The sequence below is a fragment of the Chaetodon trifascialis genome, chromosome 11, assembly GCF_039877785.1.
Source record: "Chaetodon trifascialis isolate fChaTrf1 chromosome 11, fChaTrf1.hap1, whole genome shotgun sequence".
Lineage (NCBI taxonomy): Eukaryota > Metazoa > Chordata > Actinopteri > Chaetodontiformes > Chaetodontidae > Chaetodon > Chaetodon trifascialis.
The window spans coordinates 8395999-8415223 of record NC_092066.1 but is presented as its reverse complement, the minus strand read 5'-3'; the positions used below and the strand labels follow the sequence as shown (position 1 = coordinate 8415223).

The 19225-nt window shown below is 40.9% G+C and overlaps 1 protein-coding gene across 4 annotated transcripts in view; it reads left to right on the top strand.

Annotated features, from left to right (window-relative positions):
- The window catches only part of cacnb2b (calcium channel, voltage-dependent, beta 2b), a 38358-nt gene extending 19568 nt beyond the window's left edge, over positions 1-18790 (top strand). For 3 of the 4 annotated variants that reach the window (XM_070973727.1, XM_070973729.1, XM_070973731.1), the window contains exons 2-14: positions 5642-5707; positions 8518-8640; positions 8884-9023; positions 10001-10062; positions 10166-10191; positions 10786-10866; positions 11012-11070; positions 11176-11285; positions 12279-12287; positions 13293-13444; positions 13601-13696; positions 14295-14468; positions 16011-18790. In XM_070973727.1, coding sequence (XP_070829828.1) covers positions 5642-5707; positions 8518-8640; positions 8884-9023; positions 10001-10062; positions 10166-10191; positions 10786-10866; positions 11012-11070; positions 11176-11285; positions 12279-12287; positions 13293-13444; positions 13601-13696; positions 14295-14468; positions 16011-16751 — 1839 coding nt within the window. In that variant the 3' untranslated portion in view covers positions 16752-18790. The remainder of the gene's footprint in view (positions 1-5641; positions 5708-8517; positions 8641-8883; positions 9024-10000; positions 10063-10165; positions 10192-10785; positions 10867-11011; positions 11071-11175; positions 11286-12278; positions 12288-13292; positions 13445-13600; positions 13697-14294; positions 14469-16010) is intronic. The other variant, XM_070973728.1, reaches the window with a different exon arrangement.
- The last annotated feature ends 435 nt before the right edge of the window (positions 18791-19225 follow it).

Below are 19225 nucleotides of genomic sequence, written 5' to 3'. Positions count from 1 at the left end.
TGAGATTTAGGCTTCACTACAAGTGTTTTCAAACTCTACTGTATGTTTTGGTTTTACAACAGAAAATCCCTCCAGGATGAGGGTGAACTGGTTTGGATGAAGAGCAGTGCACAGCTGCTTCCCTGAGCTCTTCAGCTGGAAACGTCCAGGACGGTCTCTCACACAGTGGTTAAGACGATGTCTCACTCAAACAAACTGAATGAGTTTTTCAGAAGTGTGAGCGTAACATCAAAGTTCCTCAAAGCATTTGAATGTTATTTTTCAGGTGTTTCTTCGGTCTGCAGCTTGTGTGGGAACATTTACTTTGTTACATCTCTGCACACAACAGTGTTCACTTTTGTTTCAGCCCATTCTGTGAAATTCAAGTGACTCAGGGCTTTGAAACAATTGCCATATGGACACATGCTGTGCGTATTTTGTATTATTAGAGCAAGCAACCTGAAATCTTGGGAGGTTAGTTAATCTGTGTGACTTAAGCTTAGCATGAAAAGAGCCGTTTTCTCAACAAATAAAAAAATAAAGCGGTAATATGCTTGAACATAACCTCAATGAATGAATGAATGAATGAATGAAATGAATGAATGAATGAATGAATGAATGAATGAATGAATGAATGAATGAATGAATGAAAAATTTATTTCAGTCAGGTCATTTAAGATATATGCAGTTTACCAGAAAATACAATTATGATGACAAATAACCAAACCGAAAAGGCATAGGCTGAAGCTAATGCTTATTTCCGCCTACCCTTCTTACCTGATCAGCTTATTCAGATCAAATAATTCAAATTATTAACCATTATTAACCATTATATACTATTAATTATTAACTAGTAAATAATACTTCTTATGTAACAAAAAACCTGCATCTCAGCATTTCTTGAAGACCAGAGTCCAGACCAGAGTTCAGTTTGTCCTCTGGGGAATCGCAGTGCTCCAGGCCAGCCAGCTGGCTCCTGGTGACTCGATGGCTCTGATTGTTTCAGTTTAGGGATGGAGCCCATCTCCCCAATCAGACGCTGCTCGCCTAATGTACTCCCCTGGCACGTGTCAAAAGAGCTGTGTAAACGCTTTTGAGCGGGAAAGGAGTGACCTTCAGGTAGCTCGCGAGAGAACGTAGCTCAACTTGTTCACCCACCCTCCCATCATCCTTGTCCTCCACCTCCCTTTGCCCACCTTCCTCATCACGTTAATGGGCTGGGTTGGCTGTCCAACAGGGAGGAGTAGGGGGGAGAGAAAGGGAGAGGATGCAAGGAAGGGAGAATGAGTGAAAGTAGAGTTTGAATAGGAGAGCACATGATATAAGAAAAAAGAAATGGATAAGTAAGGAATACTGTATGATAGTATTAAAGCTCAGGAATTCATTGGTAAATAAAGAGGAAGATTCCTGAAGTGTTCTGTGATTCATATCAAAGCCCTTGTTTCCTATCACAAAAGGTGCTCTAGCCTCACAACTGATCATTAGTTTCAGATACAATGCAGCGTAATGTCCAGAAAATGTCAGAAAATATTGAAGAATACTGAGTTCCCTGATCACAAAGAAAAGCACGAAATCCTCACTTTTGAGAAGCTGGAATCAGAGAATATTTGTCGTTTTCTACAGTTCTCTGTTTAATTAATTAATCACTTTGGTTCTATTTAAAAATGTACATGGCTTCAGCTAAATGCTTGAGTAAATGGACCCTTTATTTGAAAGTATTATTTTTTCATAGTATCCCTGTGGTGCCTTGGACAGATGACTCACACCTCAGCAATAATTAACGTATTTGAATGATGTGACTTCTTCCTTGAGTAAATATTCAAATCAACACTAATGCAGAAAAAAAGCAAATATTCATAATAATTAATTATTCATGTAATTCCTTAATTTTTGCTTCTCTCCCCTCCACCCAGACAGTAGATTTCTCTACTCACCTGCAGCAACGAGCTCAACATTGTTTAATAATTCAGTGGGGGCGTTTTGTACTATTGGCTGGGTGACATTGGCTTGCAGGAGAGGCGAGTGCTGTGCGAACAGATGTCTACACCAGCCATGGGTAAACAAAAACCCATGCCTGGGCATAATTCTGCCCCGGGGAGATTTGCTTCCTCCTTCTCTCTTATTCCCTCCTCATCATGTTGAATTCGCTTTCTTGACATTGTCTCCACTTATTTTCTCTGCCAATTACCAATGCTGCCCCGCCTTGTTAATACATGCATCATGTCCTTGTGTTACATTATTTGAGGCCGTATTATTTTTTTTAATTTTGTTTAAGGACATATTTGTTTTCAGTTGAGCCTCTGATCTCTGTTTTGCTTGTTTCTGACACATTTAACAGCTTTTTTAGTGATTCTTTTAGCTCAATTTGTAACTGAACCATACGTCGTTTGAATTTTGTGTTTTAGTGTTTTATCATGGTTGATATTATTAGCTCTCTTTAAGACATCTCTGAGCTGTTCTTCATCTTGGCAGTTGAGATGAATTTTGATACTGGATGGGTTTCTTCCATTAACATGACTGCCAGAAGACAGTGTTGGCGCTTAAGTATTTTACCACACTAGCTGCAAACGCTGGCTACTAGCATCAGAGTTAGGGTGTCTCAGTAGTAACAGGCAGTGCAGTGTGCGCTCATTAGGAATAACACAGAGTATAGTAGCAGACGGGATAAAGGGAAATTGTTCTCTGCTGGTCGAGCATGAGGCTGGATATTCACCCAGTGTGTTCTTTGACTTCAGCGCTGTCTCCTTCAAAATATACTGTGTTCTCATGGTTTGTTGTGCCAAATATGTTTTGGAGGAAACGTAATTGCTGCCTTGACGATGGTTTGTGTCCCATGTTGTTAAGCTTCTAAAATGCTTGGTGAATAGTTCAACATTTTGGAAATTGACAGATTTGCTGGCTTTCTCTGAGTTACATGAGATGGTCGATACCAGTGTTATGCCAGTGTGTTAGCTTAGTTAGCTTAGCTTAGCATCCAAGGTCAAAAATATACATACCAACACCTCTAAAGCTCGCTGATAGACGTACACAAGCAGATACATAAAGACAAGTATTTATGGTTTTAGAGAAGGTTACATGCTGGAACTATTTCTCATCGAACAGCAGTGTATCCATCCACCCTGGACCTTTAAGTAGAGGCATGATGGTACCAGTCAATGCCAAACGTTCTGCCACATAACTCCAAACAACAAATGTTAACATTTCAGTTTTGTGAATGCCTCCTACAAAATGCATTTGTAATTTGCAGCTGAGTTGAGGAGGCTCAGCTACAGAGGAGTGCAGTCAACTCTGCCATGCTTCACCAGCAGGAGCTGTGAAGCAGTGCTCTGATGTCTTTCCGTTGCAGTACTTTTGTTTTGCATCGTGAACTTATGTGATACAAGAACTTATTTTCAGCTTAATAACCTGACGTTCTATTGAGCACATAAATGACATATAGTGCAAAATATTGTTCTTTACTAAAGTTTCTTGTCATTAATATGCAGAGCAACAATTTGAGATTAGACCTGAGAGCATTGACTCGACACACTGGAAGTCACAGAGGACTCACAGGATCCCTGTGTTGTTTAAATGCATCAGACTGAGCAGACTGTCTCCAATGAGAGGGAGAGCTGATTTGTGACTTTAGGATGCAAGTGTGTATCTTGAGTGCCAGATTGACGCAGAGGGCTGTGCCACCTCCTGGCTATGACACAGAGGGCATTAATTACCATGTCTTTGAGGGGACAATCTAATCTCTGGGACACATGGCACATAAACCTGAGCGTCCCTGGAGGGATCGGTTGCGACACTTCCTGACAATTAAAGGCAGGATGGTTTCTGGGAAAAGGGACATTAAATGGGAAGACATGTCTTGGAGATGTTATGAGGTCAAAAGCTTAATGGTGAAGTGTTCAGTCACTTTGAATTAGAGCTGGGATTTTACGGAATTTTGAGGAATTGATTGATAGAACGATATAAACGAGCAGGGATGACGCAGCTCTCCACCCGAGGCAGATCCACTTTTCTACAATTCTGCTAGAGCAACTGCTATACAGTATATGCCTGGATATATTTCCAAAACTATTGAATAATGTCAAAACATTGTTGTGCCTAGCTGAAGCCTCATCACCTCTGGAGTGCATTTATCATGTACTCTCTCTCTCGAAGGGTAAAGTTTGAACATTTTTCCTTAATGTCTCTGCTGGAGTTTGTTTCACATTTCAGTGAGAGTAAGAGTATAATTAGTTGCATGATGTGCTTATTTATATTTCCATTACCATATCTTCATTTGAGGAAAAAAGCATTGTTACAGTTGTAGCAGTTCTTACATGAAGCCACTGTTATGGCATCTGTTTTGCTAAGGTCAAATGCTCGTATCATTAGCAAAAGCGAAAAATAATTCATGTATCCACCCCATGATTCAGATCTGCCACAAAATTTAATGGGTTCTTCCGTTCCGTTCTTCCAAGATTCATGAGAATCAGGCTAGTAGTTTCTCTGTAATCCCGCTGAAAAACACGCAAACCAAGCCAAAAACATAACCTTGTTTTTGATGTTTATTGTTATTTAATCAAAACTGGTCTTCAGTCAATAATTATAGTCAATTTTGGTCCATGTGCCCATCCTGCAGCTTCATTTGCATAAAAGGTTGAAGTCCTCACAGGTCCAAATGTTGGAATCAATCCAAAACAGAAGTGGAAAACCTGCCCAAGCTCTAAATTAATTTTCAGGAATAGAGACCTGATCCATATAAAGCTAAAACAAAATGCAGACAGTAAAAATCCCGAAAAAACATAAGAGAGACAATGCCTGCAGCAGCATGAAGCTGTATCAGTTAACAAGCAGCCATGGTCAAAAAGAGCAGCAATACAATAATAATAATAATGATAATAATCATGTCTTAACATCAAATGAAAAGTCATTTAATTCCATCAAATAATTTGTTTCTATTCTTCAAAGACTCATTTTTAGAAATAACTGTTTTGTAGCTCACTGGGAAATATATAGAAAGAAGAAACAATTCAGTATCTGTGAATCAAATTCCAAAACACTAATTGTCTGCTTGCTGTGACTGGGAAGGCTCCTTCTCACGTGGCTCCTCACAAGTCACAATCGTTCACTCAGCCCGTGGGAACAGCTGAATAATATCTGTGGCTCTGGAGGAGCTTTGTCGTGTCTGAGAAAATTTACACAAGTGACCCACTTGTGTACTTTTGGCTTGGCTTTGGAGATTTTGACTGAAAAAACAAATTATGGATTACAGCTGGGGGTGTGGAGTTTGAAACCAGGCAGGGAGGGTCTAACACAGGGTGCTGTCTAGGTGCATTATGGGAAATGTAGGATGTAGTGTTTATGGAGTATGACCCATAAAAATGAAGATATCCTCATCTGTGCTGCATCAATTTTGACATTCTGTCTGACGAGTTATCCCAACCGTAGCTTCAATCAGTCAGAAGTGACATATTAGTTATAATTGAGATCATTTATCTATGAGACTGATGTGTTTCTTTCTCTGTCTCTCATTGTTTTCTTACTTTTTCATCAAAAATACATTTTCCACATCTTCAATAAAATTCAGAGTGAGTGACTGATCTGAGCGAGTCCACAGAAAATGCACAACGATGAAATCAATGCAGAGGATTGTTGAAACTAATTGTCATTGTCTCTCTCTCTCCTGCAGGGAGAGCGTCAGGACTCGGATGCCGTTGAGGAAAGAAACGCTCAGGTGCAGCTGGAGAAGGCCAAGGTACTTTCTCACTCTCTCATCAGCCGGCCGACCTGCCACGGCCCTCGCAGACTCATTTTTCAGAGAGGCTGTTCTCAAGGACGTGATTACATCACAGACAGGAAACACAGACATCGAGACATCGGATTGGCAGAGCAATATCCTGCTATTAAAATGAGTCACTGCAGTCTTCTTCCTTGTCATCCCTTTACGTGCTCCATGTCTGAAGAAGGATAATAATGAAGAATATTGATTATTGCTGATTCAGTTCCTTCGACGGCTTTATAGTAGTGTAGCAATATATTTCCACTGAGAGAAACCAGAGTCGAATGCAGCTGCAGCTGATAAATGTTTTAGCATTAGCACCTATGAAGATACGAGCACAGAAATCTGTAATCCAGTGTGTGTTTGAGGTGAGGGAAGTCACATTATCCCATTTGAAATTTTACCATATAAAACATTTGTTCATATACAATTGAAGGTTATAAGAGTTTTTAAGTGTTATTTTGATCATTTTATTTACTTATTTATCAGTACACTGTTCCCAGCCTCTTTGGCTTTGACCCTTTACAGTCATCTCATGCCTACTCGTGATCCCTCGTCACAGCTTGCACACGTCCATGAGTTGTGATCAGTTCAGCCAAAAAGTGCTGTCTTCAGCTTGCTTGATTTTTATGGTTTTGAAAAGAAAAGAAAAAAGATTTGAGAAATATCAGAATTTGTTTTATTTTGTGCAGCAGAAATGTTTTTCCTTCTTCTTTCCTTTCCCAACAATCATGGTGCAACCAGTCAGATTTATTTTGCAACCTTTGTTACCAGCTGATGCTAAAAGCTGATGAATTCTCCAACCGTTTGTTGGCGTTGTTTGAACATGAGCAGTCTGTTTGGCTGTACACTTAGCATTAAGGCCGGGTTATACTGCAAGAAAAAGTGGTTTGAGTGACGTTTTGTAGGAAATCAAAAGTGTTTATAGCTGTTAGGAACCTGCCATCATAGAGAGCGGGGAGATACGGAGATGGAGATAATGGAGCACATTTTCTGATCGTCTCTCCTGGAAGGCATTCATGGCGTTTCACTGGGCTGTTCACCTTAAAAAAAGTGTCAGGAATGCTTGTGTCAAGAATGAAAAAAGAGAGCCTGACTCACTTCTCACCTTGGCACAGCTGGCCAATCACTGCGTGAAGTGGGTGAATGTCAGATTGGGGAAAGTTACAGAAACTAGAGCAGCGCCCGGCGAAAACGTGCCTGTTTGGAACGGGCCCATCGCTTGGCCTCCGACGCTGCTGCTTGCAGACGTGCTGCCGCGGGTCCTGAGCCCTGACCCTGCTGTCACTGCTCACAGCTCTTTGGGACCGGGCCCAAAGTTACATCACCGATGCTTGAAATGTTTGAGTTTAGCAAATCGAAATGATACATTTTCAGGACTTTTTTTAAATGTACCATCTCTCACACTGATTAATGTTTTGGTTTTTTTTTTTGACCATGAAGGTCACTACACAAATAAATGATATTATTACAGCTGACATCAAACTCTTCCCCTCTCTTAAGCGGCGCCTGCTGATACATGTCCCATTGAATATTGAATTAAATCCTCCCCCACAGATTTAATGTGCTCCCACCGGTGCTCTGTAATTAACGCGGCCCTCGCTCGGCCCGTCTCCTGCTGACCCCACAGCCTTTACTACAGCCTCATCTTTCCAAAGTGGAGTAATTAGCAGCTTGATCTGTATGACACTGACATTTTACTCTGATAGGATTACAACTCCAACAGGCATTCAGTCAGAGGGAAGCATGCAGGAGCGGCTGTGCGGCAAAGAGGAAGCTGCAATAGAGCTTTTTCACAGCATCATGTTGGTTTGTTGTAGCAGGAACAGGTGTCAGTAATAACAGTAACCGTAGCTCTGTTCCACTAAGCCGTGACAGAGAGGCAGAGTACCAGCTGTCTGAGACTGAAGCAGCTGAATGAGATCATGAAGTTTATTATTTACACTTGTGCTTCTCCTTCACGTCAAAATCTGGTCCGTGAAAAAGGCTCTTCAGATTATGTTTGGGTTTGCTGTGGTCAGACAAATGTTCATTTTACACTACGTTTGGCTGCACAGCTGAACCTGACCAGTGTTGCCGACACTCTTCAATAATGCCTTTTTATCTACTGTCCCACATATGTGAATTACACAGTTATCATACAGTGTGCTATATTTTGTTACTTTATGTGCACAAATTAATTATTTTAGAGCACAAATTAGTCATTTTTGGGCAAAAGTTAATTCCCGAGCACATTTTTACTCCATGACACTGGTTAGGTTCTGTATATCTGCAGTATCTTTTGATATCTTTGCCAAATACTTCCTACTTAAACAGTTTTGCATTATTTATTAATCTTCCTTAAATATGTACAGTCATACGCTATAATTTACTAGCTGTTAATAGTAAGCTGCAGAGCTGCTTTGGCCCAACGTGACAGTCGGGAAAAGCACAGTTCTCAATAAAAAAGAAAAAAAAAAATACATGTAAGCTACTTAGAGAGCAGCCACATACAATAAGATGTGGGAGATGTATTCAGATCTTTTACTCCAGTAAAAATAAGAGGTGGATTACAGTGTTGAACATTGTGTGAGAGTTTGTGCCTTCATCACGCTCACTCACATTGATTTTCCAACGCAAAAGTATTTGTTCCTGATTGTGATAAATATTGTTTTCAATGTGTAGATTCATTTTAAATCATTTTTAGTGATTTTTTTGTGTAAAGGTGTGTGTGTGTGTGTGTGTGTGTGAAATTCCAGACACCCATTAGTAATAGCATATTGTGTGAACACCTGTTCTGTCGTCAGTACAAGCCTGTGGCGTTCGCGGTACGTTGCAACTTCTCTTACACGCCAGCAGACGACGACAACGTTCCCGTCCCGGGCCAGGCCGTCACCTTTGAGGCCAGAGACTTCCTCCATGTCAAAGAGGTTTGAAACAAACACACACACACACACACACACACACACACACACACACACACACACACACACACACACACACACACACACACACACACACACACACACACACACACACTTTACTGAGCAGTCAACATGATGCAATAACACAGGATCTCAGTAGAGTTATTAACATCAGAGTAAAAGCAAATGTGAGCCAGGCCTGTGAATCAAGCCTTGAATTTACCTTCTTATTTTGTTTTCAATGAGCAGAAGTTTAACAATGACTGGTGGATCGGACGGCCGGTGAAGGAGGATGGTGTGGTGGGCTTCATCCCCAGTCCAGTCAACCTGGAAACCATTCTCATCAGAAGAGAAGTCCAGGCGAGGAAAGCTGCCAAGGCCTTAGCCAAGTATGTGCTGCCTGTGTCTCCTTTCCGCAGGCTTCAGTACAACGCGGTTACAAACCAGTACACAAGCCCACGCAGTGGTGGGATGATTTATCTTGTAATCCTAATAATAATCTTTATTGGTCCAGCACACATACAAGCCAAACATCACTACAAAGTGCAATGCAGAGGATTAGATGACATTTTAGGCATTCAGCTGACGCTCTTTGAAAACATCCACAGATTAGTCAAACTGTATTTTGACCAGAGAGGTGTTGCCAGCGTGAAAGGGTCACTCCAGGAATTGTTTTGTGGGTAGAAACAAAGCAAGCATGACTGGAAAAACTGCAAGGGTGCACTGTGGGAACACTGAGCTGAGGGCCCCGAGCGACCCCTGTTCTCCCACTCTGTGCACAAAAGTCCCCAACAAATACACAAAGTTAGGCGGTTTGATTTTCAGCCAAGGTCTTGGTTGGAAAACTACTTGACAACTGTAATCAATGTTTTTTCCAAAGCTATTCTTTTTTAATACATTTTCCAGCTTTTTTACAGCCATTGGTTGCTTTTTATTTCAGCCTGGTGTTAAATCTCCTCTCAAACATGTGAAACTAGTATGAAAAAGTAGGTTTGTTTCCCTTTTGTTCTGTCAGTGGGTTGTTTTTACTCTAATCAGCCTGGCAGGCAGAAAGATCCACTACAGACTGAAAGATTTTGACTTGACCTAGTTAGACTGAAAGAAACACATCTAGAGGATCTTGGAAATTTGGCGACTGTGTGTACTGAATCACTTCAAGGGATTTACCCTCTAAGCTTCATGTAGCCGTGTCTTATATAAGTGGATATACAGTGTGTAAGCACAAATTATGTTATTGTTATGAAACATAGTGCTCTGTTTTCACCGCGACTGAATCACTGACATTTAGGCGGTAAAGACGAGCCTGTTTGTCTCCATCTTTAGTGGGAAACATCTGAGCTAATTCAGGACTTTTCTCTCACTTCAGCAAAGCAGCATCTCAAGCAGCTCAAGACATGAACTCAAAGAAGTATACTCCTCCATCACAGGGTCAGTGCATGTGCTGAATTGTGTAAAAATATTTTTTGTTGTCTGTTTTTTGATGATTGGTGAGTTAACATTAAACTCCTCTCTTATCCTTGTGTATGAACAGCCAATCAGCAGGTGAAAAAGAAACCGGTAAGTAACTGAAACCAGAGCTATTGAATATAATTCAGCATCTATGCTTTATATCCATTAAGCCTGCAAGCAGCTGTTATTTTCATTATTAAATAATCTGTCCTTTCTTTTTCCTGGTTCATCTGTTTGTCTATAAAATGTCGGAAAACAGTGAAAAATTACCCATTATAAAAAATATATTTAAACATGTTCAGTTCACTGCCATATTGAACCAACAAAAATGAAATTATCAATCAGTGGTGAAAATAGCAGCAATGGCAGATTGATTCTCTGTTGATTGACTAATCGGTTAATTGGCTGAACATTTAATATTCATGCATGAGCTGCCATTTCTGAGGGCAGAGCCACTGTTCTGCTCCTGCGTCTTGTGTGGATGATGTGTCAAACAGTCCGGTATGAAACATGAGTTCAACTTGTGTTCATCATCCGGCGTCAAACACTGAGCTCGTTCATGGATCCATTTATTTGATGATGGGTGCAGCTGCTCTGCTGTACACAGGGATCGTAGCCTCGCTTTGATGACGAGGTTGCGGTATGTAAATGTGTATTCACAGGCCTTCATGTACTGATTTCAACTTGTGTTTCTTTGTGTAGGGGGAGCAGGTGTCTATGTATGATGTAGTGCCTACAATGCGTCCTGTGGTTCTAATGGGACCATCACTGAAGGGCTTAGAGGTGAGTCAGCCACACTCTTAATAGGCTCTTGTGAAGGGCCTCAGATGCTGTAAGGATGAGAAACCTAATCTGAAATAAATGCCGGTATTTTGTGTTGAATAGCAGGGAAATTCATTTAACATCTATGTTTCCTGTGAAATTCCAGGTTACAGATATGATGCAAAAAGCACTATTTGACTTTTTAAAACATCGATTTGAAGGCAGGTAAGTTCTGATTTAAGTCGTCAGTGTCGCACCTTTTATGTGGAAGTTAAACCTGATGAAAATCATGACTGTGTAACAATCTCTGTTTCTCTGCCTCCTCTCCAGAATTACTATTACACGGGTCACAGCAGACATCTCTCTGGCTAAACGGTCCATCCTAAACAACCCGGGCAAAAAGGCCTTAATGGACCGGTCGAACACCCGCTCCAATTTAGGTACACAGCTTTATCATCCCAACCTGAAGCCACAGTCATTATCTTTGGCCCCACTTTTATCTAAGAGTAAGAGGGTTGGGGTTTAGCTCAGATAGAATCGGTAACAGAAGAGTACACTAAATTCAAAAATAACTTCTAGTAATTGTCTTAGCTTTCTGGCTCTCATTGTGTTGTCCCTTGTGGCAAACCTCACCCACTTGCAACCGTAATTAGGTTAAAACAAGCAATTGATACTATCAGACCCAGGTCTGAAATGAATGTCACACTTTCACTTTTTCTTAATCTCGTTACAAGATTGTGCAGTTTTTTGGGGGGCAGACTTTTAATATATACGCTGAATAGACGGTCCATTTTTCAACAGGATAATATAATGTTAAAGATCACTGTATGCACCACAATAGAGATGAATACTCCTAATTAAAGGAATACTTAGTCATCTTGGGAGATACGTGTATTTGCTTTCTCGCAGATCAATACCACTCTCATGTTTGTACCCAAAATATGAAGCTACAGCCAGCAGCTGGTTAGCTTAGCAAAAAGGCAGGAATGGGAAAACAGCTAGTCTGGCTCTGTCAGAGGGTTGAAGCTCGCTAACCAACATGTTATGTCTTGTTTATTTTATTCAGGCCATTTCTCTCTGTTTCTAGTCTTCATGCTAAGCTAAGCAACTCTGCTGCAGCTTCATATTTGGCTTCAGCTTTGAGGGTGGAATCAAGCTTTTATTCTAACTCTAGAAAGAAAGCAAAACAGCTGGAATATCCCTAGATGGAAAAACCAGTTGACATCTAAAACATGAGTTGGTGGCTGGATTGCGTCAGTATGCTCACTGGATATTTGCTGAGCATTCGCTGTCATTGCCCCAGTAACACTGTGCAGTAGGCTGAATCTCCCCTCAGTTACAGAAAGAAAAGATGGCTTTCAAACAGAAGCAGGATAAGATTTACTTGGTTTTCTCTACTCTTGTCTTTCTCATTGCTCTCTCCTCCTCTCCAGATGCTGCCGGTATGTATGACTGAAAGCACTGGTAGTCCATGTCTGTTTGAATGTTCCACCCTCCTCCCTCTCATCACCTCATGTCAATACCAACACTGTTCAGTGTGTATAAATACGCAGACAGTGGCACACACAGATGTCCTCTGCTGTTTATCAGATGTGTAAGATGTAATTCACTCTTATGGTATTTGTGAGTATTATGACATCTTCAGGGACTGAAACAGCCTCAGCAGCTTCCTCCTCCATGCCCTGCTTTCCTGCTCTCTAGTGGCCAATCTCTGAATTTCTTCTTTTAATGGATCAGTTGCCCAGAAAATAAAACATACATCACTTATTTAGAGAGTCACATTAAGTAAGCGCTGTTTCACAGGACATGTACATTTTTTTCATGTCTGTCCTTTTGACTTGTCTTGTTTTCTGCAATAGAAATAAGAATTTTCTGTTTTTGTTCGTTGTATTGAGCTGAGATGCAGAAAAAGGGTTTGTAGTTACAAAACTGACAATTTTGTTGCAAGCTCTCCACAAGGTCCATTTAGTAGCTGCAGAGCTTTTGATTGCACCGCATGGTCTTCTTCAGTAGATGGAGTTTCCCAATTATCATGGAATTGTAGATTGCAGATCAAATTTCCATTTTTCTGAGCGCTATAAGGACTTCTTATCCATGTTGACATCTTCATCTGAGGAAGATTGTGTGATTCCATCGAAAGCTCCACAACAGCTATCACAGTAAATGGACTTGTGGTGAGAAATACCTCCTTACCTCCTCATTTCTGGATCTTGATTTAACTTGATGAAATAATTTGAAATTACGCTCAGTGGTAAAATGTAGGTGTTTCAAATAAATGATCATAAACTTTGAAATTACAATTGAAAGCTACAGATCAATGATAAGAAAATATCTGCTGGGAGATGTGGCATCTTGTTTTGAATTTAACAAGAAATGAAACGCGCACAACTGACGGATTTCCTGCATCTTAAGGGTCAAAGTCATGCTTTCACTCTCTGCCTTTGCAGCCCAGATCCAGGGGGAGGTGGAGCGGATCTTTGAGCTGGCCCGCAGTCTGCAGCTGGTGGTTCTAGATGCAGACACAGTCAACCACCCTCTCCAGGTGTCCAAGACCTCCCTGGCACCAATCCTAGTCTATGTCAAGATCTCCTCACCAAAGGTAAGCTTCATCTTCTTTTGGACTGGCTGCTCCCCAGTTCTTTTACTAGTTTGCACTGAGTGTGGACTCCACAGGAGAATGGTCCTGCAACAGTCAGCCTGTTTAACCTTGATTGTTTCTTTCTCTGCATCTTTTATCTTCACTTCTGTTTTGGAGGTGTTGACACGACTGATCAAGACTCGAGGGAAGTCACAGACCAAACATCTTAATGTACAGCTGGTGGCAGCAGACAAGCTTGCCCAGTGCCCGCCGGTGAGTGCCATCTAGTGTCCGAAATTGACGCAGTGGTAGTTAATGATCAGGAATACAACATTTGATCTTGAATAGAATATTTTCAGACTCCATTTGAATTTTACTAGTATTAGGGAAAATATGAAGTGAGGGAGGGCAGCACTGGGACAGCATTTTGACCTTCATGTTGGGAAATGAAACTTACAGAAAACAGAATGAATAAAATATGAAATATTTCAGAGATTTGTGACCACAAATGACCTCAGTATTTCTAAAAATCCTGCTGTTACAGATATCAGAATTAGTGTTCTAGCCAAATTCATCATATCATTTCCTGATGCCAAATTCAAAATCCTCGCTGAATGCTTGTGTTACTGCTGACACAGGTGCCCCTTTTTGAGGTATTTCCTTACATCTCCGCATCTGAATCTCAATGCAAGTCCTAATTATAGACGTGCGTGATTACCAGAAGTGTTATTTTTAAAGCCCACCCACAGTTCTGCTACGCTATCAGTTGTGTCACAGTTTCTATATTAATCTACTGTCTCTGCTGCTGGCTCGGCCTTTGTTTGTTTCCTGCTGGTGGTCTTTTACTGTCCTTATTCTCATTTTCCTGCAGGAAATGTTTGATGTCATCTTAGATGAGAACCAGCTAACTGATGCCTGTGAGCACATTGCTGATTATCTGGAGTCTTACTGGAGAGCCACTCATCCGCCAGAGATGGAGTCTGACAACGCACTGGTGGCCCAGCTGGCTGAGAATACACTGCCCGCCAGTCCTTCAGCAATACAGGTACATGCGACACACAAAAAAGTTATTGGTGATGTCATTTTCATCTCATCTCATCCCACTCATCTCACCTGTACAGAGAGTCTGCTAAATGTAGAAATCTACATAGTAAATTATAACATATTTAGAATCACAGTATGCTGCCTCTATTTGTTTCCATTTATTCATCTAACATTTTCATTTCATTTCTCCTCATCCCACTCCTCTGGAAAGTTGAAGAAATGAAATAGGTCTGCCTCTGGTGAGTGAGATGCCTTCAGATTCTGCCACCATTCCACTGCAGCAATGGAGATGAGTTACACTGGCAACTTATCCAGAAATGACTGGATTCTTTCTAAAACTGGCGTTTCTTCATCACTCTCTCACAGATAACTCATGAACTTTCCAGTTTATGGCATAAAAAAGTCCTCAGGTTGATCGCTTCATAATCTCTAAGTCATTGTCGTTTGTTTTCAGCCTCCAGCTTATTTATTTTAGCTCAAGAGACCACTGTTTAAGTTTAAGTTTAAAGCCTTTTGCACGTTATTCCTTGTATAAGATGCAAGAATGACATTTTTCCCAATTCGCTTTTGATTAATGGAATGTGGAGCAACAACCTTGTCTGTGAGCGAGTTCCAGGATTATATGAGTTCAGAGTTAAAAGGGATGAAATATAGGGTGGAAGCATCTGTATTAAAGCTTTGTACATGAATAAAAACCAATGCTGGTTTTTATGATGTGCTTTATGATGCGTGATGAGATGTGCCGACGAGCACAGCTCACAGTGACGTTGCTTGAAAACCTCGAAATGATAGATGATTACTAAAAATTGATTAGAATATGAATAACTGGTCACAGTGATGCAGATATGAGATTGTCTGCTGATCAAATTATCGCAACTAACTTTTGGTTGACTGAATTGAACACATCATTATTTTTGTATGAAATGTGTTTTTTGTTTTGTTGTTTTTTTTTTAACAAAATAATTGATCAGGTAATCAAAAAAAACAAATAAGTTTAAAGTGAGATCAATTAATTAATAGTTCAAATGAACAGCAGTCGCACCAGCTGTAGAACAGATGTGGAGAAGCCCAAGGCAGCAAGTGTGTCTGTTTCCATGTGAGTAATTGCACAAGGCTGCTCTGCGTGGCCTCAAGTCCCATGACAACACTGAGTATTATCATCCAAAAATATTCAAACTGCCTCTGGTGTCATTGCCAGTTTAGGCACTCGAGGGCCAGCTGCCTCCTCAACAGCAGCTGTGTGTGTGTGTGTGTGTGTGTGTGTGTGTGTGTGTGTGTGTGTGTGTGTGTGTGTGTGTGTGTGTGTGGATATGTATTACTCATGTTGTGGGGACATAAATCTGTTCACACAGTCTCATTGTGGGGACTGGCCATCCTTATGAGGACAAAACTCAAGTGTATGTGTGAGTGTATGTGTGAGTGTGTGTGCGAGCGTGTGTGCACCAACATGTAAGTATGTGTTTGTGTTGTTAGTAAACTGTCTACATATGTGTGTCCTTCACGTGCGTGTATGTGACCTTTATGTTGCGTTTTCTTGTCCCAGGATGGGGAGAAAAACAAAAAGTCAGCTGGCTCCAAGAGGAAGGGTTCCCGGGAGAACCATCTAGACCAAGAGCCCCCTCCAGCCCCAGCACAGGAACAGAGGGCTGAGGAGGGCCAGAGGGACGAGGAAGAGCGGCTCCTGAGGACTGAACCAAAGAGACCCCAGCACACCCACCACCATCACCATCACCACCACCACCACCGCCGGATGGAGCATCACAGCCACACGCAGCACAACCAAGCATCCGGTGCCCTGGACGTGCAGTCAGGCAGGGATTACAGCGAGAGGCCTCCCCGCAGGCACCTGCCAGAGGAGAGGGAGGAAGAGGCAGAGGAGGACGAGGAGGAGACTCGCTATAACCACCGGGGCCATAACCACCACCATCATAACAGCAACCACCACCATCACCACCATCACCACCACCAACATCACCGTGGGAACAGCCAGCCACACGTCGGGGAAGATTATGAGCAGGAGCACAATGAACGCAACCGGCAGCACAGGCATCACCCGCAAATTCCCCCACGGACACACCACACGGACCACTATCCTGCGCACAATCGTCACAACTACCACCACTACCAGGGCAGAGACAGGGACAGAGATAGAGATAGAGAAAGACACAAGGACAGGGAAAGAGACAGGGAACGAGACAGAGACAGGGACAGAGATAGGGATCGAGGCAGAGATAGAGACAGAGATGCACGACAATGGCACAGGGATTCCTACATACACCAGTGACTGTGTTGTTTCTTCTGTGCGTTGGTGCATTGTTTTATGCTGCTCAAGTTAAAATGCACTAATGGACAGCGCAGAGTGGCATGTCATCTTTATAGACAACATTTCTTCTTGTATTGTTTGCCATGTTTTATTTTTTACTCTCTGCCACTCACACACTTTGTCCTTCTCCCTTGGTCTTCACCCAAATGAACATGGTCTCTCGGTTTTTGTCCGTCTCATTATCACCTGTTTCATTTGGGTCTACCTGTGTCTATTTTTGCACAAACATTAGTCAAGATAAACACATCTGTTCTAAAGTTTTTTATTTTGCGTTGGTCATGCAAATGCACGGAAACCAAGGATCGCTGTTATCTCAGGATACAGTGCATGTTTTCTTGTGAAAATGGGATAAATCGAGTTGCTGGTTCATCAAGTACATCTAGCGAAAACTAAGGCTGTTTAATGCAACAGTCCTGCAATAAATCCTGCCTTTGTGAAGGTTATGGTATTCAATTAGAGGTGTTGAATCAACTTTTTTGTGGTGCTGTTTAATTGTATTGCATTATACTGACAGCTATTTCTGTTTCTAGGACACTTACAACAATTAAACATACTCTTAACTCTCACACTCAATATACTTCACACCAGAGGACATCTGGGTGTTGCTCTAATTGGCCCAAAGTCCATGAACAGTGAAGCCGAGTTCTGGTGGGGAGTGGGGGAGAACTGGTGATAAAGTCACCACTAGAGGGGGCCTTTTCACACTGTTATTTAGCCTGTGCTTGTTATAAATGAGGTGGACAAAACTCAGTTCAACAGCATCACAAACTAAATCCTCCAACATGATCAATCAGGTGAACCAATGCCGGTAATGACTGGATTCTAAGAAGAGCAAGAGCTTCTTTTTTTGAGATATCCTCTGCCCAAAAATAGAGTTTTTCCCCCCCAAAATGGCAAAATAATTGTCCCATATAGAGTTTTTAAAAAATGAATCAATTGCCATAAAAATAATCGGCAAATATTTAAGTAACTAATGATATCATGAATTCTTCTAGAAAATAATGCCAAACATTATCTGGTATCAGCCTCTCAAATGTAAGATTTGACTTAGTTTTTTCTTTAAATGTTTTATTGTAAATAGGATGTCTTTGGTTTTTGGACTATTGGTCGCACAAAACAAGCAATTTGAGGATGTCACCTTTGCCTCTGATGGGCATTTTTCCACTGTTTTTGACATTTTATACACTGACTGCTTAATTGATTAATCAATAAAGTAATCAGCAGATTAATGGATAATGAAAATAATTATGAGTTGTAGCCCAGAACTGGTTATCATGAGAAAACATCTCTGTTATCCTGACATAATGAAGTATCTAACTTGTGATCTTTAGAGGATGAAATTACTGAAACAGCGGCTGGTCTTGGCTTCCATACATTGAATGCATTTCATCAGTTTTATTTCTACAAAGTTACACAGAGGGAGGTTTTGTCTTCTCAAATAATCCAATAACTGTGGAGAACAACAGACTTGTGTGTTTCAGTGTCATGTCTGACTCTGCCCCCATGTGTTTAAATTGGTGTATCTTCAAGAGACAACAATTTATTTTAAACATTGTTAAGGAAAGTCAAACTATTTTTCTACATGATTCTAAAGGGAAGTCATACTTTGCTTCCTACTTTTCTAAATGTTGTTCAAGCATATTTATTGACTTGCATTTGTTCTGTCTGGAAGCATGAAAAACGTTTTGGTGACACTGACCTGTGCTATACAGTATGCTGGATACTCTATGCATCTTCTTGTGATAAAATATATTGCTTGAAAACAATCTCTATGCATTTGTACATACTTCATAATTGCCTTGTTAGGTAAATGCAAGGAGAACCAGAGCGCCTGTTGCACTGTTTGGTAGAAGTTGACCGACTGTGTATGACTGCTTTGAGTTGAGTTTGAGACCGAACTGACTCCTTTCAAAATGTTTTTTTTTTTTTTTTTTTGTACATCATTCAGAAGTTAATTTCAACAAATATGCATTCTATTGTTGAAAACCATTAAAATGTAAAACAAAGGAAGCGTTAAGTGACATTTTATTTACGAGATGTCAGCACCTCCCTTACTTTATACTGTCCAGACCACTTTCAGAGACATCAATTCAATATAATTCTGTCACCACATGTTTCTCAGGCAAGCCTTCACAGTACTCGTTTGGAAACCTTGATGGAAACATTAACTATTTTGACACAGTGGGTTGGAGTTCATCTGGAGGAGAAGGGTCTGTTTTGGGGAGAAATTAGATGGGAAGCATTGAGGTCCCCCCCCCATAAATTATCCTGAGAATAATTAAATTAGTAGTTGTGACCATGTGAGTAACATGAGTGACATTTCCTCATTTTTAAAATCACTTTACAGTAAAAAAAAGTCAAAGTCCAGACTTAAACGTACAACAACCGATTTTGGTCACAAGCAGTGAGCACAGTACTGATATATCATCACTTTT